This window comes from Piliocolobus tephrosceles, chromosome 1 (assembly GCF_002776525.5).
Source record: "Piliocolobus tephrosceles isolate RC106 chromosome 1, ASM277652v3, whole genome shotgun sequence".
Classification (NCBI taxonomy): domain Eukaryota; kingdom Metazoa; phylum Chordata; class Mammalia; order Primates; family Cercopithecidae; genus Piliocolobus; species Piliocolobus tephrosceles.
Window position 1 is genome coordinate 87,734,920 of NC_045434.1, and position 25,679 is coordinate 87,760,598.

The 25,679-nt window shown below is 49.2% G+C and overlaps 1 protein-coding gene across 1 annotated transcript; it reads left to right on the forward strand.

The window, feature by feature from the left end:
• The first annotated feature begins 3,907 nt into the window (after positions 1 to 3,907).
• Positions 3,908 to 14,494, forward strand: PLEKHO1 (pleckstrin homology domain containing O1). The gene is made up of 6 exons (XM_023213574.2): positions 3,908 to 4,647; positions 5,295 to 5,441; positions 10,468 to 10,608; positions 11,310 to 11,414; positions 11,790 to 11,891; positions 13,267 to 14,494. The coding sequence occupies exons 1-6, from the start codon at positions 4,618 to 4,620 to the stop codon at positions 13,969 to 13,971; spliced, it is 1,230 nt and encodes a 409-aa protein (XP_023069342.1). The 5' UTR covers positions 3,908 to 4,617; the 3' UTR covers positions 13,972 to 14,494.
• Positions 14,495 to 25,679: the final 11,185 nt, after the last annotated feature.

The window sequence follows — 25,679 nt, forward strand, 5'->3', positions numbered from 1 at the left end:
TTTTTTTTTTTTTTTTTTTTTTTTTTTGAGGCGGAGTCTCGCTCTGTCGCCCGGACTGGAGTGCAGTGACCGGATCTCAGCTCTGAGACGGAGTCTTGCTCTGTCGGCCGAGCTGGAGTGCAGTGGCCAGATCTCAGCTCACTGCAAGCTCCGCCTCCCGGGTTTACGCCATTCTCCTGCCTCAGCCTCTGGAGTAGCTGGGACTACAGGCGCCCGCCACCTCGCCCGGCTAGTTTTTTGTATTTTTAGTAGAAACGGGGTTTCACTGTGTTAGCCAGGATGGTCTCGATCTCCTGACCTCGTGATCCGCCCGTCTCGGCCTCCCAAAGTGCTGGGATTACAGGCTTGAGCCACCGCGCCCGGCCCTGTCCCTCTCTTTTCTCCACTCCTCCCAGCTCTCAGCTGTTTGGGTTTTTTTTGGGGGGGGGTTTAGTAGAGATGGGGTTTCACTATCTTGGCCAGGATGGTCTTGAACTCCTGACCTCATGATCCACCCGCCTCGGCTTCCCAAAGTGTTGGGATTACAAGCATGAGCCACCACACCCGGCCTCAGCTATTGTTTCTTTACACACACTCATGAAGTAAAATCCAAGCTAAAATCCAAGGTTTTTTTGTTTTTGTTTTTGGCTTTTGTGGGTCCCTTTGGGTAATTTTTTCTTCTTCATTTTTTGTGAGTCTTTGGGACAGCCTGCACTTGGGGATGGAGTATTTAAAATGCAGCATTTTACAAGTTATATAGTGTTTTAAAATATGAAAAACTCCCTCTTCCAAGCAGGAAATATCTGCGCTTCTCTTCTTATTGGCAAGATAACGCTGTGGAATAAAAAAAGCAAAAACAGAGACCTTCCTTATATCATTTTCCTCATTATTCATCTGCTTCCATTGTGCCTACTCAACTGACAATATCAAGAAGTCTAAGAAATGAGCCCTACTATCAGGGTGTTTGATGTCAGAAGTTGGCATTTCTTTATTAAGAATCAAAGACTCATATTTTTGTGTAGGATTTACAGAGCTGATTCCATTATTACTGGCCCTTTATTTTTGTGCCCTTTAAAAACATCACTTTAATTAAGATCTTGTATGCTTTTAATAATCCTCTTCCCCATAAGTAGAAATGCCCTGGTCAAAACCTCTGTGTTCCATTTACTCCACAAAAGCCAAGGATATTTGTTTTTAGACAACTGTGTTTGAATAACAGTTTCCGCCCAGTAAACTTGCAAGCAGTTCACAAGTTTTTAATCTCTAATAGTTCCCTTTCTCCCTTAAGTGAAGTTATAAAATATTCTGTTATAGAATACAGCTACTAGCAGTCACGTCTTATCCTCAGATGTTCTTAGGGAGGTCCCCCATCATGAGGTCCTCCCAGTGTCTTATCTCCACCACAGACAGAAACTGACTGAGAGTGATTTCTGTGGTTTATGTGTGTGTAGTGTCAAGCTCACTGAGGAACGCTGAGGAGACAGCGCTATAAAAATGTGTAAAGGAACCCATACGTTCTCAGATTTCTCACTTAAGCATTGGTCTTTGGAAAACAGTCCGACCTACATCCCAATTCAGGTACCACAAAGTTCACCTGGTGAGACAAATCAGCTTCAAGAATAGGCCAGAGGAAGTGGAAAGGGGTGAGTGACAGGACAAAGGGAGAACAGGTGAACGAAAGTAGGGGCAGGATCACAGGATGGAGCAGGGCAGAGAAAGAGAGGACGCCAGAGATTTATGTAACATCATAAGAGAGCAGACAGGCAGGGAAGGTTCTGCAGCCCACATGCATCTGCTCTGGAATCTGAAAATTACTTTGGAGGGTTTTTCATTAGCCCCTCTGCCTGATGTTTCACAATGCTCTGGCACCTATCTGATGCAGCACGAAAGGAACCCTGGACCTCGCATATAGGAGGCACTCAAATATTTGTTCTATCTATCTATCTGTCTATCTATCTATCTATCTATTTATTTTTGAGATGGAGTTTCACTCTGTTGCCCAGGCTGGAATGCAGTGGTGCGATTTTGGCTCACTGCAACCTCTGCCTCCCAGGTTCGAGCAATTCTCCTGCCTCAGCCTCCCAAGTAGCTGGGATGACAGGCGAGTGCCACCACTCCTGGCTAATTTTTTTTTTTTTTTTTTTGTATTTAATAGAGATGGAGTTTCATCATGTTGGTCAGGCTGGTCTTGAACTTCTGACCTCAAATGATCCACCCGCCTCTGCCTCCCAAAGTGCTGGGATTACAGCCGTGAGCCACCACGCGCGGCCCAATATTTGTTGACTACTGGGAAAGGAGGAAGATGGGGCAAATGATGAATTACTTTTTTCCCATAAATCAGAATGTATTTAAATGATAAATCTAAACCACTCATGTGTGTTTGTCCAGCAAACCCTCAAAAATCGTGCAGGCTATTTCCTCACCAGTACATCTGGACATATTGCTTCCTCACATATGAAGACATCCTGGATTTGGTCATTATTTTTTCATCGCTCTTTAAACAGGGGGTTAGAAAATAGAGACATTGGGAAGGGGACAAGATGGTTTGGGGAACGTGGTGTGTGCACACTCATGCCCATGGGAGGGGGTTACAAAATCTGAAGAGGAGATTGCAGTCAGGAAGCTTGGATTCTAATCCATTTAGCCAGTAACTTGATGTAGAAACTTGGGCAAGTCAGTTGATCTGCCATGCCCTGTTTCCTCATTTTCCAAATGAAAATATTAATACTTAATCTATATACCTTACAAGGTGGCACTAAAAGTGTAAAGAAATGACATATAAGAGCATTTTGAAAGGATAAGGTTCTGTGTCAGTCTAAAATTGTGGAATTAATTGGTATGGTGAATGGAAAGAAGTTGAGAGGAATATCACTGGATTAGGAGGAAAGGTGGGACTGGAAAGGAGAGGGAGCCCCTCCTTCATTTGACATACCAGAAAAAGCCAAAACAGCCTCCACTACTCAAACCACAAATTTAGCCAACACTTTTATCTTGAGACATCTCTGGAAAAAGGATTTTTCCTTTTCCCTGCTCCTCAGTGCCAGGGATTTTTATTCATTTTGTGGTTATTGCATGCTTGCCATGTGCCAGGCAATGTGTTTATTAGCTTATTATTTCAAAATTAGCCCTCGAAGACAACACATATCTTCAAAGGACTCTCAGAGGTCATCTCATATCTTCCCCTAACTTTCCTTGTTGATAAAAATGGCAGTTCATCCCTCACCACTTAATATGTGGAGGGATGCGGGCCTAAAGACATTCAGTGACTTGACCAAAGCCCAGAGTGGTGATGAAACCAATACCTAAGAGTGGGGTTTCTCACTCCCCTTTTCCATCACACATATATATACTGAAAAGACATGAAGTTACTAAGATGTGTCCTGGAGGCTCTGAGGCAGATCTGCTGTAGGAGGGATCAGCAGAGGCTTCCCTAGTCAGGGCATTCTCTGGGCGTTCAGCCCTTCCCTCCACTGGGCTCCAGCGCTGTAGAGAGGATGGGATTTTTACCTATCAGTGCAGCGGGAAAAGATACCCAGGTGGCAGGAAGTTTAAGCCTCACCTGGAACTTACATTGAAAGCCACTTGGTATAAAGGATCATGGTTTGGAGACAGAATTCTATTCCTGCCAGCATTGACACTGTGTCTGCAAATCCCTCAGCTATTCTGAGTCTCCGTTTTCTCCCTGTGAGATGGAGATCATAAAATCCGCCTCATCCTTAGGATTATTCTCCTGAGGCTACAATAAGGCCTGAGGCTTTGTACACTGGAAGAAAGGTGTATTAATAGCAACTTCTGTCCCACCCCATCCCCCAACAAGTCGAGCCCCTCCGGAGCATAAAACTTTTCCCCAGCATCCGACCTGCCCAGGCCACCCTAGCACCTAAGAGCGTGAATTCCTGATGAGAGTTCTGGGTGGCGCGACCTCCAGGCTCCCGCTCTCGTTTTTGTTTTTGGTGAGGGAAGGCGATGCTGTAGAGGCTGGCGATCTCCGGTCTTCACGAATCCGCACATCTCTCCATTATCACCGCGCCCGCCCACTGGGCCCCCGGGCGGCCGGCGACCGGGTCTCGGGCTCCGCGTGTCGCCCGAGCCGCCGCGGAGCGAGGGTCCCTGCCCCCTGGGTAGCGGTCTCCGGCCGCTTGGAGGCCGCCTTCTTCCCCCTCCGTGAGTCAGAAACAAAGGCGGGGGGGCGGGGGGAGCGCCCGAGCTGCGGCTCCGCGATTCGCCCTTTATTCTGAACTCGCAACGTCAGCGGCCCGCGGATGGAGCTGCGGGGCGCGGGCTGGGCCGCCCACAGCGCACCGGGCCGGGGGAGCGGCCGCGCTGGGCCGGGCCGGCGGGTGGCGGGGGCGCGCTCGGGGACCCGGGCCGCGTGGGCGCCGGGATGGAGGGCGCCAAGGGGCGGGGAGCGGGCGTGCGTGTGTGTGCGAGTGCGAATGCGAGGGAGGCCGGCCTTGAGTGAAACCGGAGCTACAAAGAAGGGGAGAGTCCGGGAGCGGGAGGGCGCGAGGGAGGAGCAGCGGCGGCGCCGGGGCAGCTCCGACGCCCTCCCGCGGGGAAGGAGCCCCCGCGGAGCCGCCGAGGCCCCGACGCGGGGCCGCCCCTCGGCCCGCAGCCCCGCGCTCGCGCCCGCTGGGAATGATGAAGAAGAACAATTCCGCCAAGCGGGTGAGTGCGACCGCCCGCCCTCCCGTCCTGCGGCCGCCGCCGCCTCCGCGCTCCGACGACCCCGGCCCCGTCGGCGCCGCGGCAGCCTGAGAGATACCCGCCCCGGCGGCTCCCCCGCCCCGGCGGCCAGGTCCCCTTGGCCTCGGCCCTGGGCCGGGGCTCTGGGCCCGGCGAGGCGCCGGCGGGGGCTTTTGTTTGTTTACTCGCCTCAGGGGGCTTCAACTTGGCTGAGTTTCCCCCCGACCCGCACCTCCCCCGCCCCTGAGCGCCGGGCGGGCGTTTGCCTCGCGCTCCGCGGTGGCGAGGAGACAATGGGAGAGAAAACCAAAGAAACGCCGTTAGTCCCCGCGCGGCGAGCACGGGGCGGCGGGGACGCAGGGCCTGGAGGGAGCCCGGGAGCCCCTACGCGCCCGGCCCGCGCCCCTGCCACTCGCAGCCCCGGTTGTTTATTCGGGGGCAGGGGAGGGGAACGGGGGGAGTTCCTTGGAGTGAAAACCTTTCCGAAGTGGGAGCGAACCTGGGGCGCCCCCCCCCGGCCGCAGCCTTCGGAGGAGACGGGGCCGCTGAGGCGGTCGTGAGAGACGGATGGAGAGGAAGCCGCGGCTGGAATCTCCTAACCGCCCGCTTCTCATCTTGTACTGGGGCAGGGGCCTCAGGATGGAAACCATCAGCCTGCACCGCCCGAGAAGGTCGGCTGGGTCCGGAAATTCTGCGGGAAAGGGATTTTCAGGGAGATTTGGAAAAACCGCTATGTGGTGCTGAAAGGGGACCAGCTCTACATCTCTGAGAAGGAGGTGGGTGCTTCTTGCCTCTAACTCTGTTTTCTCATACCCCCCACTTTGTCACTCCACAAGGGCTCGCCTAGCTTACTCCACCCTCGTTTTGTTCCAAAGGCGAGTTCAGTGGTCTCCTGACTCTCTACCCCCATCTCATCTGCAGAGAAAGGTCACCCTTGAGTGAGAAGACCCAAGTGAGAATTAGAAGTTGAGCTGGCTGCTTACTCAGTGTTTTTTTGTTTGCAAATACCTTTCTAACAACGATAAGCCCCTCCCAAGACGCCCCAGAAGTCCTAAGTGTCCCTTGCTGCCTCCCACCCTAACCGGCCTCCTGAATATAGGATTTATTTTCTTTGTTATTTCTGCTGAAACAGTTTAGCATATTCACCACCCCTTACTGTCCCCCGACCTTACCCCAGCCAGCCTCCCCTTTCCTGTCTGTGGCAGGAGCGTGCACAGGTCCTGTCCGTGGCGCATCCGCCCTGAATCACAGAAAATACACACGCACCCCGCCGTCTGGCCCCTGTGACCTCGGGTCTGTGAGTGGCAGTTATTTTCGTTGAAGGCAGTGTCCCTAACCAGTTTGCTCTCTGTTCCCCACCCCCCCCCCCCTTAAAAAAAGCAAGGAAACCCATTTCTTCCCCCCTCCCTCCCCCCCCCCCCCCATTTGTATCAGAAGGGAGAAGAATGGAGTTAAGGACCCCTGTATGTCTTTGGATACCTTTGGCTGTGTATTTAACCATGAAAACCAGTCTACACTGTGTCAAAACCTGAGCTATGATCATTGAATCCAGACCCATCTCCCTTTTTTCCCTAAGTCTTGGGGTCAATAACGTGTACTAATGTTGAGAAATCAGAATTGCCCCTCCAGTGGTTAGAAGTCACTCCATTGCCTGCCTCTGTGACTGTCAGTATAGCCTGGGAGACTGTCCTGTGTACCTGTTAGAGTGGCCCTTCCTCCCGCCCTCACAGGAGGGATTCTGTGTGGCCTCACCCAGAGCTAACTGGGAAGTCCTCCCTGAGTTCTAACCTCTTCTACTTTCTGCAGTAGACACCCTTATTCAGTAGATTATATTTAGGTAAATAAAACCTTTTATGGTATTGAAACAGATACACACACACTCTGAGACAAAGTACTCATCTAGAAGAACATCTACTGAGGCATCTAGGGAAGAACTAAGCTGTGCCACAGCCAAAGAGATCCCTCTTAAGGGTATTGAAACCTAGCTGTTTACACAAAGCTAGGAAGTTCGTGATGGAAAGTCTTAGGAGTGAGGTGAAGGCACTTTTCTTGGTCTGTCACCCAGGCTGGAATGCAGTGGTTCGATCACAGCTCACTGCAGCCTCCACCTCCAGGGCTCAAGTGATCCTCCCATCTCATCCTCCGAGTAGCTGGGACTACAGGTGGGTGCCACCATGTCTGGCTAGTTTTTGTATTTTTTGTAGAGACAGTGTTTCGCATTGTTGACCAGGCTGCTCTCAAACTCCTGGCCTCAAGTGGTCCACCAGCCTCAGCCTCCCAAAGTGCTGGGATTACAGATGTGAGCCACCATGCCCGGCCAGGAGGATTTATTTTTAAGAGTTACCGCTGCCCAATCACAAATCCTCCAGAAAGTTTTCTCCATAACTTTCCGACTTTCTAATTACAAAAAAAAAAAAAAAAAGGCAAGTGTCAAAGTGTATCTCCTGTCTTCCCCAAACTTCTTAATTGCAGGAAACTCTAGTTACCAATCAGGGAGAACTTCCTACAAGTCAGGGAAAACATAATAGTGAAAGGGTAAGAGGAATAAGACATCCATTGCTTGTTTGTATTTGCCCAGAGAGCAGAGTCTGGGGGCAAAAGCATAGTTGATCCTTGCTTGTGAGGAAGAGGTACAGAGACAGGGGAAAGGATGGAATGACCTCAGCCTAGGATGTCTGGTGTCCTATGAGTCAGGACCATCTGACTGGTCATGGAGCCAGCTGTCTCCTGCTGGGAAGGGCACAGGAAAGAGGGACTAGACATACTGATACTACGCTTTTTTAGAGCCAGTTTCTGTGCTACAGTGGGCCTGGTTAAAAGTGAAATTGACAGAGGACTCTGAGCTTTATTCTGCCCACTTGGGAAAAGCCCTAGGGCCAATAGAGTCAAGACAGGGTGTTTTGTTTTGTTTTGTTTTTTAGAGACAGGGTCTCACTGTGTCTCCCACGCTGGAATGCAGTGTCACAGTCATAACTCTCTGCTGCTTTGACCTCCTGGGCTCAAGCAATCCTTCCACCTCAGCCTCCCGAGTAGCTGGGACTACAGGCATGCACCACCACACCCAGCTATTTTTTGTTTGTTTGTTTTTTGTAGACATGGGGTCTCACTATGTTGCCCAGGCTGGTCTCAAATTCCTGGCTTCAAGTGATCCTCCTGCCTCAACCTCTTGAAATTCTGGGATTATAGGTGTGAGCCACAGTGCCTGGACAAGATTTTTTTTAAGGCAGAGTATAATCTATATCATTTGCTGTTAATGCAAGAAAACTTATAACCCTATCTCCCAGAATTTTCACTAATCTTTTTTGTTATTTCCTCTCTTAAAGACAGGGTCTCCCCCAACCACCTGTGCCATAGAATTTCTTCTGTGTTTGATAGTAATCATTTTCTTCCTTCTCAGTCAAAGAGCATCCTCTCTCAAAGAGGGCTGGAGCACCTACGGTCACAGGCTGGTGGGTAAGAACAGAAGCTAGACCTTAGACCTCATGGTCAAGGAAATTGGGTTTGGGGCAACTCTTTGGACAGGTGTAGGAAAAAATCCCTTTCTATGGTCAAGGACAAAGAATCAGGGGAAAGGAAGGGTTAATTTGGAAGATGGGTAGTTATAAATGAGACTCTGAGAATTAGATAAGCATGGGAAAAAAAAAAAAACAATACGATGGAAAACAAGGCTGCTGACTTTGTCTATCTTCCCAGGCACTGGAATATACTTGTCCTACTGCTTGCCTCACCCCATCTCCCACCCTCTCCACCCCCACTAAGGGCTAACCTCTGTCAGTGTCTTCTGCTCCCCAGAACTCCTTATCAGTCTGTATGCAAGCCAGAATAACTTCCTTTCCTTCCCTTCCTCTAAGGAAATCAAAGTAAGTTAACTCTCTTCCCCTGGCTACATTCACACACCCAGCACTTTCCTCTCCACGGTTTCTGTACTCTGCTGATAGTCTCAACTCTGGAGAAGGAGGGGGAGAGGAGGGATGATGCATCATCTTACATCCCTGCCCCGTGTTTCTGGGAATTGTTCTTGGACACCCCTTGCCAGCACCTTGTCCTACTTCCACCCGTAATCATTCAAGGCCTCTGGCCGCTTTCCAGCCCAAAGCCAGGGAACCTGGAAAGTGGGGGGCCCTGGAGGAGCCAAGCCTTGCTGAAACAAATGGAGGTAGATGTATGAGCAGTCACTCACTTGAATCGGGCCATGTGGTCATCTGTCCTCATCTTTCATCAGCCTCCAGGTCCAGCAGCAATTCAGAAGGATGGGCAGATGCAAGACTGTAGATGGTCTGGGTAATGGAAGGGAGAACCATTTCCCCACTTCCAGGTTTCCAGGAACCAGGAGGATAGATGAATTCACCTTCATGCACACGAGCCCTATTTCAGAGCTGGGGAAGTTAGGGACTCTTTTGAAAAATAATTTCAGTCAGGGTGGGTGGATGTCATCCAAGGAAGACATGAGGCTACTTTTATCTGTTTAGTTTTAATGAGACAAGTGCTGGTGCTTTTCATTTCTTATCCCAGGAAAACGTGACCAGCTTTTTCCTGAGGTGTTCCAACCCTGGGCTCAAGTCACAGAGGGTGAACGGACTGCGCGGTCTGGGCTTGTAACTAAGTCTCCTCTCTGTAACTTTGGTCTTTGCAAGCCAAACCAAATCCATAAGCCACTGCTTCAGAGTCCCAGAGTTGTAGGAACACCGCCTTAGGGGAAAGGAGAAAACATTGTGATCGGTTTCAAATGGACCTGCGAAGAAATGTTCCTTGAGCTGCTTTGCAGTGCTCAGAAAAGGCTAGTTGGGGTTGGAGGATGTCACTAGGAATACGGCCTTGATGAGACGTTCAGCAGGAGTGCTAAGAGCTAAATGTTGCTTGAAGCTGCTAAAGGTAGAACCAGAGTGCAGGACGGAGACTACAGCAGGAAGGGCTACGTTTAGATACGAGGAAGAGCTTCCTGCAATAAAGGGGACCCAGGCACTCAAACTAGAATAATGACAAGAAGTCACAGAATACTTTTTTCCAAGTCTAAAGTGTAGTCTTCAAGGGAAAGTCTAAGTGCATTCTTGCCTAGAGATAGGGGGATGAAAGAAATGGTTTTTCAGGTCTGGAGGAGTTAGTTTGGATTGTCACAGACCTTAGAGGGAGGAGGAAAGGGTAGGAACTGTAATTGTAGTTTTCAGCTTCTCTGGACAAACTCAGCAAAGTGAACACGGGGCTGCCGTCCTGTGGTGGCCATGCTCCTGAAATGAACAAGGAAGATAAGTCTCTATAATTGTACATACCAGAGAAGGGAGCAAGGTGGGGTGGGAGAGCTATACTGCACACGTGCGAGTGGGGAGGCCAGAGACAGCCCCTCGTTCCCTCCAGACACCCTGATACTGGCCCTGCCTTGATCTTCATTCTGTGGACCATCAAGGGCCATACAGGTCTGTCTTACTGAGGGTGATGGATCAACCATCTACCATGTCCCTTTAAGGACATGAGCCTTTTTAGAACATGTAAGTTGCGTCCTTAAGGAAGAGTGGGGCAATGGGTGAAGAGAGGCATAGTGGGACTCTGGAAATGGCAGCCGGGCTAAGGAGAGTGAAGAGAAGGGATTTAAACAGAAACACACCTGAACATTCAAGACTTGGGGCTGCCCTAGCCTCCTCCTCGATGTGAGGCCTTTGTAGGCTTTGGGCAGGACAGCCCTCTCCTCTCCTGGCATGCCTCCCTCTCCTCAGGCTTCCTCTGCTTCCCAAGATGATCTAAACTAACAGTCTGGGTGGAGGGGCTAAATAATTTTATCCTCCTCACCTCACCCTAACCCTCCTCTAGGTAAAAGATGAGAAAAATATTCAAGAGGTATTTGACCTGAGTGACTATGAGAAGTGTGAAGAGCTCCGGAAGTCCAAGAGCAGGAGCAAGAAAAATCATAGCAAGTTTACTCTTGCCCACTCCAAACAGCCTGGTAACACGGTATGTTTCTCCTGCCACCTTGGCCGCTGCAACATGGACAGGGTTGGAGGGGGCAGGGGAGAACTCCTTACCCTCAACTTCTCTCAGCAATCTTGGCTCAGAGGCCCTGAATTGCTCTCCTGCTGGCTTTTATCATTTCACCTGAGAATACTGTGGCCATTTCCTTCTTTCCAGGCAGGCCAGCCTTTAACCTGTTCAGCCACAAAGATCATCTCTCTATATATCTCTTTATTTTTCTCTGTCTTATACACACACATCCACACATGTGCATATTTACATCCCTTAGAAGAAAATCCCTGTCCTTGTACCCTGATAGGTGGTTGAAGTTCTGAATCTAATTCATCTTGTTGGAGGGAACCCAGGGAAGTTATTCCTGTCACATTCTATTTCTTCAAACATTGAAAGATTTGTATTTTAATATCTGTCCTTCATCAGACTTCCTCTGATTATCTCCAATACCATATTAATACTCAGTATCCTTCTTAGCTCTTCCTTGGTCGTTTCTAAAACAACCTCCTAGCTATGCATTTTGCAGGAATAGAAGCTGGGTTTCCTTAAGTTATGGATGACTCTGGAAGCAGAATAGCTCTCCTTCCAGGAGCTGGGTCTAAGAAAGTGAGATTATAATCTATTATTTCTCACTGTCGAGGTGAGGCACCACTTCTAAAACCCTGGCTGAAACAGGAATCTTCCCCTCACAGGCACCCAACCTGATCTTCCTGGCAGTGAGTCCAGAAGAGAAGGAATCGTGGATCAGTGCCCTCAACTCTGCCATCACCCGAGCCAAGAACCGTATCTTGGATGAGGTCAGGGGGCTCACTGTGGGGAGAGGGAGGGAGGCTGGGGCAGAGGGAGCAGCTATGACCCACTGAAGGGGGAGGATTATGCAGGCCCCATTTACTTGCTCCCCCACCAGCTCTACTTCTTTACCTCCCTTTTAAAAACCTGATCTCTTTCTACCTTCTCTCCAAGTCTCTTCTGACACCTCCTCTTCCCCACTTCATGATGCGGGAGCCAGCCTTGCGTCAGCTTAAAGAGCCCCTTCGTGTCCAGTAAATCCCCTTGCCCATGGATTCATTCAGAAGCCGTGAATGGAGTGGGCACATGTTCAGGCCTCGGGATGCTGGGTTGGGACACAGAGTCGCTGAAGAGCACTCGTGACTCACAGTACATCTCTTCAGGTCACCGTTGAGGAGGACAGCTATCTTGCCCATCCCACTCGAGACAGGGCAAAAATCCAACACTCCCGCCGCCCCCCAACAAGGGGACACCTAATGGCTGTGGTATGTAAGACTAATAAACATTGCCAAAGGGCCAATTCTGTGTCAGTCCATCTCAGACAGAACTGTATGCCACCAGAGGCATTTGTGGGAGGCCTCCTTGATGCCAAGATCAGAGGCGAGGGAAGTCCTTCCACCCCATGCCCCTGCCTGATGTAAATCAAAAGGATTTATTCAGCACCCATTAGGAGTTCAAAAGTCCTGGCTCCCAGTAATGTTACCCTCTTTTGGAGAAAATGAGTTATACCTACAGGAAAATGAAAACTAAGCCACTTTATGGTGACTGTCTTTATGGGTAACAGCATGTAGTAGTGCAGGCATTTGGAGGAGAAAGGATGACAGTGAATCCCTGAAACATACATAGTGCTGGTTTCTTTCATGCTTCTGAGCTCTTAAGTCTTTAGAGAGAGAGGAAGGCAGGTATAGTGCAGAGAACACAGGCTTTGGAGTCCGAACCTGAGTTGGAACTTCACTGTAATCAGCTACCTGTGTGGTTCCCTGAAGTTGCATGTCTCCAGCTGTAAAATGAGGCAGTAATCATGCCTGCCTTGAAGAGCTGCTATGAGGAATGACGAAAGCAACATATGTATAACTACATATTTGGCATTGAATACTCATCACTTTTAGTATTCTGGAAATAAGAGAAAAAATTTTGTAAGGCAAGGGGGCTGAAGTGTGGGGCTCATAGGATACAGATGGAGGAGGACAGTCATTGTGCCATGGGGAGCGTCCTGTGTGTGTCAGACCCGGTTTAATGCAGAGAGTCCACAATACTGAGGGAGAGGACGCCCCTCAGGAAGCTTGTGGTAGAATGGAGAATACAGGAAACAAGCAACAGAAAGTAAATTACAGAAAAAGAAACATTCAAGTCACTATCAAAGGAATAAGAAACAGCACATTCAGTAGGAGGGTTCAGTCAAGAGCAGAGGGCTTTGCCAGGCAGGGTTGCTCACACCTATAATCCCAGTACTTTGGGAGGCTGAGACCAGTGGATCACTTGAGGTCAGGAGTTTGAGACCAACCATGGCCAACATGGTAAAACCCTGCCACTGCTAAAAATACAAAAAAAAAAAAAAAAAAGAGCCAGGCGTGGTGGTGCGTGCATGTAATCCCAGCTACTTGGGAGGCTGAGGCAGGAGAATCGTTTGAACCAGAAGGTGGAGTTTGCAGTGAGCCGAGATTATGCCACTGCACTCCAGCCTGGGCGACAGAGTAAGACTCTGTCTCTAAAAAAACTACTTCTGTCTCTAAAAAAACTACTTCTCATTCAGGGAAAGCTTGTAGAGGAAAATGACCACAGCTTGCATCTTTTAGGCAGTCATTCTGAAAATCCCTCCTGAAGACAGCTTTCCCCTCTCATTTCCCCCTTGCTCCACAGGCTTCCACCTCTACCTCGGATGGAATGCTGACCTTGGACCTGATCCAAGAGGAAGACCCTTCCCCTGAAGAACCAACCTCTTGTGCTGAGAGTTTTCGGGTTGACCTGGACAAGTCTGTGGCCCAGCTGGCAGGGAGCCGACGGAGAGCAGACTCAGACCGCATCCAGCCCTCTGCAGACCGGGCAAGCAGCCTCTCCCGACCTTGGGAAAAACCAGACAAAGGGGCCACCTACACCCCCCAGGCACCCAAGAAGTTGACACCCACAGAGAAGGGCCGCTGCGCCTCCCTGGAGGAGATCCTGTCTCAGCGGGACGCTGCCCCTGCCCGCACCCTCCAGCTCCAGGCTGAGGAACCCCCAACCCCTGTCCCCCCACACCCGGGGCAGCTGTCCCGGATCCAGGACCTGGTAGCAAGGAAACTGGAGAAGACTCAGGAGCTTCTGGCAGAGGTTCAGGGACTGGGAGATGGGAAGCGAAAGGCCAAGGACCCCCCTCGGTCTCCGCCGGATTCTGAGTCAGAGCAGCTGCTGTTGGAGACGGAACGGCTGCTGGGAGAGGCGTCATCAAATTGGAGCCAGGCAAAGAGGGTGCTGCAGGAGGTCAGGGAGCTGAGAGACCTGTACAGACAGATGGACCTGCAGACCCCCGACTCCCACCTCAGACAGACCACCCCGCACAGTCAGTACCGGAAGAGCCTGATGTGAGGGCAGGGTGGGGTCTGGAACTCGTCGGGTTGGACAGACTCTTATCTCCGTGTTGCTGGATAAAGCTTTTTTATTTACCTCAATCAAAAAAAGAAAACAAAAATGAGCTCATTGCTCTTGCTGATGCCTGACCCCACTACAACCCTTGTTTCCCCACCTACTTTCCGTATCCCCTTCAGGTTTGAGGAAGTGACCCTGTAGCAGTAGTAGGAAGTTTTTACCCAGCCAGAGAGAGAGAAGGTGCAGAAAAGACATAGTCTGATCACTCCACACACCACCCGCCCCCAGGACGGCACGGGGAGTCCACTGCTGCTCCCAAGGATACAGTGGGCTTCTGAGCTTAGAGCAGGAGGGGGACGAGGGTGTTTTCTATTATGTCCCACCCCTGGCTGTCAGTTTGAGGGTGAAGTTTCTTTCAGCTGCCCAACTCTAGTTGCAGGGATGTGGAGGCCATTGCCGCCAGTCCATGAAATTTATCCCAGCCCCGAGGAGGATTTGTGGAATTAAAATCTTCCCCAGCCAGGCACTGGCTTCTCTTTCCTAGCAGTCTCTGAGATGGAGCTGCCTGGATTTTCTTACATCAGGCGTTTCTTCCCTTCATCTTCCATACCCTTCCCAACATTGACTCAAAGATCCAACTTTGTCGGGCGCAGTGGCTCACGCCTGTAATCCCAACACTTTGGGAGGCCAAGGTGGGTGAATCACCTGAGGTCAGGAGTTTGAGACCAGCCTGGCCAACATGATGAAACCCCGTCTCTACTGAAAGTACAAAAAATTAGCCAGGCGTGGTGGTGGGCGCCTGTAATCCCAGCTATGCGGGAGGCTGAGACAGGAGAATCACTTGAACCTGGGAGGCAGAGGTTGCAGCAAGCCAAGATCATGCCATTGCACTCCAGCCTGGGCAACAAGCAAAACTCCGTCTCAAAAAAAAAAAAAGATCCAACCTTGGGTGGATGAGTGGATGAGACTAGTTTCATTATTTGATTCAGGGCCCTAGCACAGGGGAACTAGAGACAGATCCCACAGAAGAACTGAACTAAGAATGAAACTGATTTGTGATGCAAGCTGGGTGGGATGAAGGGGAAAACCAAACATGTGTCCAAGTTCCTCTTTCGGCCAAGCTAAGGTTTCCTGTAGCCTCCCCCTCTCCTTCATCAAACCTCTTCTATCACTAAGCAAGCCCCCACTTTAGAAAAGCATCTGGATGCCCACGCCAGCACCCTCCCAGCCACCTCTGAAGTTGACAGGCTTCCCAACATTCTTGCCTGTGGTAGGTCCCACACAACTCACTGTTCGCTCTTTCCTCAGAAGTATGTGAGATCAGGTTTAGTAACAGTGGTGAGGTCCCAAGAAGAGCTGTGAAGGGAATAATTTGATTTTGGGAAAGAAGGGGACAGAGCCTCATGAATCAAGTAAATAGAGGGTTAAAAACCACTTTGAAGTGTGCCCTGCTAGCTGATTGATCCTCCAAGAGCAGCGGGGCTTCACTAGAGATGTGGGGAGGCACAAACGGGGCCAAGTTGCATATAGACCTGGCCATGCAAAGTTGCATATAGACCTGGCCATGAGGCTGCCCCGATGTTAGGAAGATGGGATAGGAGGAAGAGGGGGAAGAACCCTGTGAGAGAAACAGACCCTTCAATCCCCATTCTTCTGCTCTGACGTCACTCCTACAACCCATGGAAGCAAAATGGTTGGGGCGGAGGGGAGCTCTCTCCCCTTCTTTTCAGAAATCATCTCTCCTTCACAACTCTTCTCTGGACCTTATCACTGCTATGAAACCATCCCTAGGGCAGAGGGATTCTTGTTCTCTCTAGTCCCTTGCCCCTCTGTCATGGAGATTTCCCCCAGCTCTAGACTGTAGTTACCTAGCCTCTTCCTTGAGGAATGTGTATCCCAGTTGAGTAAGGGAAAGCATGCAAGAGTGCCACCTTCATGTCTCCGTGGTCTCCTGGGGTATGAGGTGAGAACCCAGGCTTCCAGACATCCTGTCCTCCAAATAGCTACACTCTCCACGACCCTAAGCATGGTCAGCAGAGCCATCCGTTGTCACAGGTATTGAAGTCTAAGCTAGAATTATGCTTTCTTTTTACAAATCACTATCTTTGTATTTTGCCAGCATTTTTCCTTTTCTTTTTTTCTTCCTTGTTGCTCCCACATAATGAGGAAAGAAGACAAAAGCACAAATGACATGTGTATCCCAACATGTCAATTATCTGTGGCTCCCAGGGGAGCCAGAAGATGGAGGGAGACACTAGAGAGGAGAGTGACAGGTGAGGGAAGCAGAAAAGAAAGATCAGGGACCTCACGACAGAGAAGAGCTGGGCACTGTGCTCCCGGCTTCAGGCTCCAAAACCAACAGCTTCCAGTTCTCCAACAGTTACTGGAACATGCAGGCCATACATAGGGTGGTGAAGTGAGCCCAGCTTTGAAACCAGATGAATCTGGATTCAAATTCTAACTCTGTTAATTCTTGATTATGAGGCCCTGGGCAAGGCACATGCCTTCCGAATATTAGTTTTTTTCATCTGCAAGCTGCAGAGCTATTGGATGGGTGATGACAATATGGAAAATGCCTGTCAGTCAGAAAGTGACCGCGGCAGCTACTGTTACTGGTTTGACTCTGGGCAGTGGGCCGCTAGCTCAGGTGGAGGGAGCACAGTGTGAATGAGGCCCTGGTGTGGGGTCAGTCACTGTCACTTAGCTAGATCCAGGCCACAGGCTGTGCCTGACCTCTCTCTTCAGAGGAGAGAGCACACCAGGTACTGTGCTGAAGGCTAGAGCCAGAAGAGGGGATGAAAGCATCATCCCTGGTCTTCAAGAACTTTAGAGCTTAGCATGGAGCCAGGCTTCCCACTAGAAAAATTGCTTAAGGTGCACCCTTGTGGTAGGCTGCTGGCATGAGTTCTGTTGAGGAAGCGTTTGTGTTGAACCTGGGCACTGTGACAGGAGGATGGGAAGGTGCTTACGGTTTCTTTCCCTTCCTCCCAGCGCCTCTCTTCCCTCACTCCATCATTCCAGCCCCTCTGCCTCCGATATTTCCCTTCGTGCCAGGAGTAACTGTGATGCGTAGCAAATGGGTGGCTCTGTAGCTGTGTGGGGCAACTTTCTCAGGGCACAGCTGCCCCGAGACGCTTTCAGGGTGCACTTATTCTCCCTCCCTTCCTCCTCCCAACTGCTCTGCTCCCTTCTCTTCTTACACAGATGAAGCAAAGGGAAGCACCCTCTGGAGGCCCGAGGATGGGGAGATGGGGGAAACCCAGGACACAGAGGTGAGATGGGGTGAGGGGTAGAGGCAGGTAAAGAAGGAAATCTTAATTTGCATTTCAATGACATTTTCCTCAACTTTTCCTGTCCTTCCCCATCAGATTGTTAACCAGGGGCCTGAGGAGGGATGAAGGAACTGCAGTCCCGGCTCCCTCCATCAGGAAGAATGTCTGGGGTGTTGGCCTGGAACGCTGATGAGTTGATTTCCTGCTATTTCCACAGCATAGGTTGACCAGGGAGAAAAGAAAAGTGCAAATTTCTGTAACTCCTGCCCTGCTTCTCACAAACCATGCGGTGCTGAGCCTAGAGCTCTGTCCCTGAGGAAACAGCTCTCGCCTTCCTTTGCCAGCCGCTCTCCCAACCTCTCTGCCAGTAGTAAATTTGCCTCATTCTCCCAGGAATTGAGTCTCTAAGAATCTCTCCCCTATCTAAACCTCACAGGCAAGCAGTCCTTCTGCAACTCCCTTCTGCAACCCTCAGGCTCGGCTACTGCCCCCCATCCCCCACTTCGTCACTCCCTTCCCTACGCTGGGTTCCTTTCTCTCTGCTTTCTTACTACCTCCCTGTCTCCCAACAGAAGCAGCCAATCCCCAGCCTGCTCTAGAGCCACGCCATATATGGAGAGGTTGGAAAGAAACCCGAGTAAATGTGGGAGCGAACACACACACACACACACACACACAATCATACACGTTCATGCACACACTCATGCATACACATGTATGCACACAGCAGAGTTTGACTGCCTTTCTGCACGTGACGCTGTGTCTGTTTGTCTCTGTGTGTGACACAAGTCCCACCGTTCCTCCCCCGGCTCACCCCACCCACAGAATGAGGAGCCTGTTTGCTATTCCCCACCTTTAGTCGTGCCCCAGGAGATCATCACTCCAACCCGTTGCCTCTGACCTAGATTCCCTGCACTAATTACAAGCCTAACGAGATCTAACAAACACCCAACTTAGCACAGCTGAGACCCTCGAGGTCAATTAGTGCAGCCCAGCTCTGCTCAGGAAATGAGAGATAGAGCCAGAAAGTCTTGTACGTGGCCCACCCCAACCTCACCCCAACCCTAGGGTCGGAAGCAAGGATGGGGAGAATGCAAAAATTAGCAGGACCAGTTTAAAAACATGATTTTGGAGGCTTAATAAGTATGAAGAACACACTTGTTAAGTGCATTAAGGTTGGGGAGCAATTGGAGAATAGAGATTCCCAACTCCTCCTAAACTATCAGAAGTGTAGAGGCTGGTGCAGCGACAGCAACCATGGACATAAGGCGGCTTTCATAAGGACTTAATATGAGGAAAAGGAACTCATAGAAAAGCAAGTAGCACTAGAACTCTTGACCTGTGTCATGGTCTCTGATGTCGAATCCCTTCTCCTCTTTGCTTCCTGCTATGGGCAAGTTGGGGTTATCACCCCTGTCCTTCCTGCTGGTTTGGGACGACTCAGAAATCACCCCTTTCTTTCAAAAATACTAGGCTCATGCCCGTTCTTGCTTTCCCTTCTTCCAGATGTTAAAGCCATGACAGCAAACAGCCCCTTTCTCCTAAGGTTCCTGACTTCAGGTGGCAAAACAAGGCAATGGCATAGTCTCCTGTCCTATGTCCTTGGCATGCAGGTCAGTTGTCCTAATACCATCCCTAATGTTTTTGGCTCTATCAAGGTTGGGAGGCAGGGAGGAGAACACTAGTGGAATGCTCTGTGCACAAATAGGGAAGTGGACTCAAAAACACAATGTTCCTCTTCCCCCAGCCTCCACCCAGCTCTGGCTGCAGAGGGCCGCACTCCGCCATTACTGTGCCTCATGCACAGTCCAGACTTATACAGCAGCTGGAAACCCTGAGGGCGAGACGATTCCGAGAAGTACCAAATCTGTATGTTGATATGTTGTCCCAAATTTATTTCTCCAGCCTAAATTTCCCTCTCTAGCACTTAGAGCTAAGTGCCAACTTAACATCTTTACCTGGGTATCTAACATGCATCTTAAATGTACAATAAATGTAATAGATGACTAAATAATGATTCTCAGTGAACCAGCCCCCCTCCATGCTCCTTTGCAATATGAGTTCGCTGTTTCTCCCTTTTGAGTTGCTCTCTCTTCAACTGCTGCTTGAATCTGGGTTTGCCGGTGACTTGTTTTGCCCAGTAGAACAAAGAACATGCACTGTGTACGTTCCAGCGCCTAGGCCTTAAAGGGTCTTGTAGTTTCCACACTTTTACTCTCTTAAAAGTCAGGTGCTTATAAGAAGCCTGGGCGAGCATCCTTGCTGTGAGACCGTGAAACCACATGGATCTGTCCCAGCATCCAAGCCTCCAGTCCGACACAGCTGGAGCAGCACACAAGCAAGACCAGAGAATAGCTGCTCAGTCAGCCCCCAGAACTGTGAGAAACTAACAAACCATTGCTGTCTTAAGTCACTAGGTTTTGGGGTGGTTTGTTACTCAGCAACAGATACTAGAACAAAGATTGTTTCTTGGAAGTGGGATACTGCCCTCACTAAAACCTGAAACAAGTGGCATTGATCTTAGGACCCAGCAGCAGACAGCCTAGAACGGCAGCAAGGAGACTGTTACAGAGTCTGGATGAACAGGGAGAAAACTGCTCTCAGAGACGGGAGAAAGACCACCCATGTTATATGGTGGTAGAATCATTCACAAAACTGTCACCTGTGGTGTCTTGGGAGCTAGAAAATATACCTAATAAATTTGTTGGAGGTAGCTAAAGAGACTTCCAGGCAGAATGTTAGAAGTAGCAATAGGCTTTTCTTAGCTGTGATTGATAAGGTATTGCAGGAAAGAGGAACTGAAAAAGGAACTTTTCAGTTTGCAAGCAGAATTTGATGGAAAAGTAATAGAGCCCAGAACAGTCTCCAGCAAGAAAAACTTTCACCGGTGGTAATTTATGAGAATGAGCTAATGGCAGGGACCACCTGGCCAATGAAATGATTCAGGCCTTTGAAAAGTACAGAGGTAAATTGTACCCCATAAGGATGTGCAATTACAGTGTGTCCATTTTTAAAATTAAAATTAAAACACACCAAAAATGCACGGGAGAACAAAGCACACAATGACAAAGGAATTGGCTGTTACTCAGCTGCACTGGTATCGTACAGAGAGAAAGAAAGCTAGTTAGCAAACAACTGAAACTAAGTGTGAGGGCCAGGGGCTTCTTTGCTAGCAATGGAAGAGCAGTAAAAGTTAGAACTCAGAAATTGATAGCAACCAGGAGCTTCAAAAACTAACACCCCACTGAGGCTGAGGCAGGTAGCTAGAACCCTTAGCCAAGGTAGATTCGCCCTGTCAAGATCAAGGCCCTGGCTGAGAAAACTTGGGCTGGGATTCCAACACACAGAATGGGGACATCTGGTACGTTGGATGGTGGAGATCCCTGAAAATTTTGGTTCCCAGAATCCTCTGACCCTACATACCCTGCTAAGAGGACCCACCCCTCTCTGTTAAGAGCCAGCGCCACCTGCTGCCCAGGAAAGGCAACGCAGAGATCTCTCCCTGAAACATAACAGGAGTGTCCCTCCAGATCGGCCCCATCTCCTCTTCTGGCTGCCAGAATAACTGGGCATAAGTCACAACATAATTCAGAGCCAAGAACGTGCTGGGCTTTACAAGGAAGAAAGGAACTAAACCCAGCATGTAGGAGCAGGAGCAGGGGAGGTGCCCATGGACCTAGAATTTTTTTTTGTTTTTTGTTTGTTTTTTGATATGGAGTCTTGCTCTGTCCCCCAGGCTGGAGTGCAGTGGCACTATCTCTGCTCACTGCAACCTCTACCTCCCGGATTTAAGCGATTCTCCTGCCTCAGCCTCCTGAGTAACTGGGATTACAGGCACACTCCACCACGCCCGGTTAATTTTTTGTATTTTTAGAGGAGATGGGGTTTCACCATGTTAGCCAGTATGGTGTCAATCTCCTGACCTCGTGATCAGACCACCTCGGCCTCCCAAAGTGCTGGGATTACAGGTGTGAGCCACCACTCCTCACCTGTTGTTTTTTTTTTTTTTTTAAGACAGAGTCTCGCTCTGTCACCCAGGCTGGAGTGCAGTGGCACAATCTTGGCTCACTGCACCTCCGCCTCCTGGGTTCAAGCGATTCTCCTGCCCCAGCCTACCAAGTAGCTAGGATTACAGGCACCTGTCACCACGCCCGGCTAATTTTTGTATTTTTAGTAGAGACGGGGTTTCACCATGTTGGCCAGGCTGGTCTCGAACTCCTGACCTCGAGTGATCCACCTGCCTCATCCTCCCAAAGTGTTAGGATTCCAGGCATGAGCCACTGTGCCCAGCCAGACCTAGAGTTTTGAGAATATCAGAATAGAAACTTGGATAAGAAAGTTTATTAATTTGGGGGCACTTTCTTGGGATACAGGATGTACACTCCAGCAAGGACCTCACAAAATAGTTCAGATATATGAATATTAGTGTTCTCCTAAAAGCCTTGAAAAAGTAATAACCCATGCAGCACAATTGAAATGCTTGAATTTCAATGCTTCCTCCACATCAGCAGTGGAGGAAGAAATTTAAAAGTTTAGGAAAGTAGACGTGTTGGAATGTATTATTTGAGGTCTAAAGGCTCACCATGGGATTATGTTCCATGGAAGACACACATCCTTTACTGTAACATTGGTGAGGGGGGTACCAGCATCAATAAACAAAATGGAAGATGTATAGACAGTGGGGCCTCCCCTCCGTAGGCCAAGGATGAAGATAGGAGAGGTCATAACAAAGCTGAGATTATTGATAGTAATGGAAATAACCAATCCCCTCCCCGATGCCAAGCAATAAAGGCCAGGTGGCAACAATGGAAGCCAGGCGGTCACAATTCTCTTAATGACCAGCAAAGTCAAAGAGCCGGTCAAGACCAGGTGCAGTGCATGCCTGTAATCCCAGTGCAAGGTGGGAGGATCACCTGAGGCCAGGGATTCATGACCAACCTGGGCAACATAGTAAGACCAGTCTCTAAAAAAAAAAAAAAAAATTTTTTTTTAATTAGCCAGGCATAGTTGCATGTGCCTGTAGTTCCAGCTGCTTAGGAGGCTAAGGTGGGAGGATCTCTTGAGCCCAGGAGTTGGAGGCTGCAGTGAGCCTCCTAGGCTGGTGCCATTGCACTCCATCCTTGTGACAGAGTGAGACCTTGTCTCAATAAATAAATAAATAAGTCAGTCGGTCAGTCAAGGGGAAATTAAGTTGATTACTAGAATGTGATATCCCTAGGGATAAAATTAACAGCCAACAAGGGCAAATCAAACAAATGCAAGAATAGGCTGAGCACAGTTGCCCCTGTAAAAAGTCTTGAAGTAGAGAAATCAGAAGCCTTGTGCAGTATTGGTGGAAATGTAAAATGGTGCAGCTGCTGTGGAAAACAGTCTGAGTGTTCCCAAAAACTTAAAAATGGAATTACCATATGATCCAGCAATCCCACTTCAAAACTATTGAAAGCAGGGTCTTGAGATATTTGCACACCCATATTCACAGCAGCATTATTCACAACAGTCAACAGGTGGAAGCAACTCAAGTGTCCATTGATGGATGAAAGAATAAATAAAATGGGAAATGTACATTATTCAGCCTTACAAAGGAAGGAAGTCCTGTCACATACTATAACATAGATGAGCCTTGAGGATATTACGCTAACTGAAACACACCAGTCACAAAAAGACAAAAATACTGTATGATTTTATTTATATGAGACATCTAAAGTAGTCGGATTCATAGGAACATAAAGTAGAATGGTGGTTGCCAGGAGCCAGGGGCAGGAAGAAATTTGGAGTTGTCGTTTAATGGATATGGGGTGTCCGTGTTGCAAGATGAGCAGCTCTAGAGCTCAGCTGCACAACACTGAATATACTTAAAACTGTGGAACTGTGGCCGGGCGCAGTGGCTCAAGCCTGTAATCCCAGCACTTTGGGAGGCTGAGATGGGCGGATCACGAGGTCAGGAGATCGAGACCATCCTGGCTAACACGGTGAAACCCCGTCTCTACTAAAAATACAAAAAACTAGCCAGGCGAGGTGGCGGGCGCCTGTAGTCCCAGCTACTCGGGAGGCTGAGGCAGGAGAATGGCGTAACCCCGGGAGGCGGAGCTTGCGGTGAGCTGAGATCTGGCCACTGCACTCCAGCCCGGGCGACAGAGCAAGACTCCGTCTCAAAAAAAAAAAACTGTGGAACTGTACACCTACAAATTGGTAAGGTGACCAATGTTGTTTTGTATGTGGTTTTCTTCTTTTTTGGGGACGGGGTCTCTGTTGCCCAGGCTGGAGTGCAGTGGCACTATCTCTGCTCACCACAGCCTTGACCTCCTGGGTTCAAGCGATCCTCCCACCTCAGCCTCCCGAGTAGCTAGGACTACAAACATGCACCACCACACCCAGTTAAAAATGTTATGTTTTTATCATAATTTAAAATAAAATATGTGTTTTAAGAACACTGAAAAAAAGTAATGATTCCTTCTCATTTCCTAGACCTGCAACATTTTTCAGACCTGAAATCTATTGAATGGAAAATGTGGCAGAGTCCCCAAGAGGAAGGTCCCTGCAACATCACAGCAAGTGTGCACTGTAATAATTCCACCAGTCCTGGGTGACTGTCACCTGGGAGAGGAGGAATATCCAGACATGTTGAAGACTACTAGACACAGGGCCTGAATGGCACTGATATTCAAAGACCCGAAATGTCATAATGGCCCGTTACAATGATGGGCTATAGGTCAGGTAAAATGGGGATTCTGGCTGATGTCCAGCTTCGAGTGGGTCCACTGGGGCTCTGGCTGCACCTGGTGGTCATTGCCCCAGTCCCTGAATGTATAACTGGGATTGGTATATTCAGCAGTTGGGGAAGACCCCATGTGGGGCCCCTGCTTTATGCTATAAGAGCTATCATGGTGGGGAAGGTCGATGGAAGCCTCTGAAGTTGTGTCCCTCTCCCCTTCACCCAGCCAAGATAGCAAATACAAAATAATATCTCATGCCAGATGGAAGATAGAGATCATTGCCACCCTTAAGTACCTCAAGGATGCAAGGATCGTGGTCTGTATCATACCTCTGTTTAATTCACCAGCCTGGCCCCTGCAGAAAACACATGGATCCTTGGAAATAACCATAGACGATTCCCAGCTCAGCTCAAACCTCAAGTGATCATGCTGGGTGTGGTATCATTGCTAGAATATATAAATAAGGCTTCAAGTACATGACATTTGGCCATTGATTTGGCAAATTCATTCTTCTTTATCTCGATCAGGAAAGAGAATCAGAAACAGCATTCACATGGACTGGATGACAATATTCGTTTAGATTCCCCCCACCCCCAGGGTTGTTGTTAACTCTCCCAATCTATGTCATGATACATTCAGAAAAGATCTAGATCATCTGGACTTCCCACAGAGTATCACAATGCCTCATTCATCAATGACATTAGGCTAATTTGGGAGAATAGCAAGAGGTGGCTGGCACCTGAAAGCCTTGGGAAGACACACGCCGTCTAGAAAATGAGACATAAACTCTCTGAAGATTCCAGGACTTGCCCTTCCATAAAGTTTTCTGGAATCCAGTGGTCAAGGGCATACTAGGTCATTGCCTAAGAAACAAAAGACAAAATGCTGCATCTTGCATGCACAAAGAAGGAACTACAATGCCTGGAGGGTTCTGGCGGCAAACATATTCCACACTGGGAATACTGCTCCAGCCTGTATTCTAGAGGGTGAAGCTCTGGTTGAGCTTGGGGCAGGGATATGGAGCCTGATCAACAAAAGGAGCTAGAACTGCTCTTGGACAATAAGGCAGGAAGGAATATGTGTGAAACTCAGGTGAGCCACTTGGGTACCTCTTGATACTCTTCATGCCCAGTGGTAACCTGAATGGCACGTGCAGCCCAGCCTGTGAAGTGTGAAGTGATCAGGGACTCAGAGCCTCTGAGGAATCAGGGTTGTGCTACACCATTTGGTAAGCTATCAAGACCAGCAGAAATGACAGTGGTGTCATCTCTAGCAGAGAGGGAGAGTGGAATTTAGAATGGATAATGGAGGAGGGAAATGATGTTACCTATTGCAAGACCAATTGCAGCAACGGCCTGTGGTTATTCCACTGACCTCCCTTATCTAAGTCCCTTCAAGAAAAGAGCCCACTGAAACCCAGGAAGAGCTACCCCTCGACGTATGTGGAAATGTAGATCCACATGGTACAAAAGACTGTGGTAGCCGTGAAGGTGCCTCACTTGGATTTGTCTTCAAGAAAGAACTTGCTGCTCAGCTGCAAGGAGGACAGTTAGCTGTCAGCCCCAGCTGTTAGTGCTGAGGGATCTGTCTCAGTTTTCCAGCCAAGGCACACTCCTCTCAGCAGGCCCTGGCCAGTGACTGAACAGAGTAGAGGGGTTCTTAGGGCCTGGACATTTCTGCCCTATGCAAACCCCTCTAATGAAACATATTTGCTCTGGAGTTC

Excerpts from the sequence above, each read along its gene's own strand:
- PLEKHO1 (XM_023213574.2), top strand. The coding sequence starts at position 4,618 with ATGATGAAGAAGAACAATTCCGCCAAGCGG. Across the intron at positions 4,648-5,294 it reads AGAACAATTCCGCCAAGCGG|GGGCCTCAGGATGGAAACCA; the intron begins GTGAGTGCGACC and ends GTACTGGGGCAG. Across the intron at positions 10,609-11,309 it reads CCAAACAGCCTGGTAACACG|GCACCCAACCTGATCTTCCT; the intron begins GTATGTTTCTCC and ends TTCCCCTCACAG.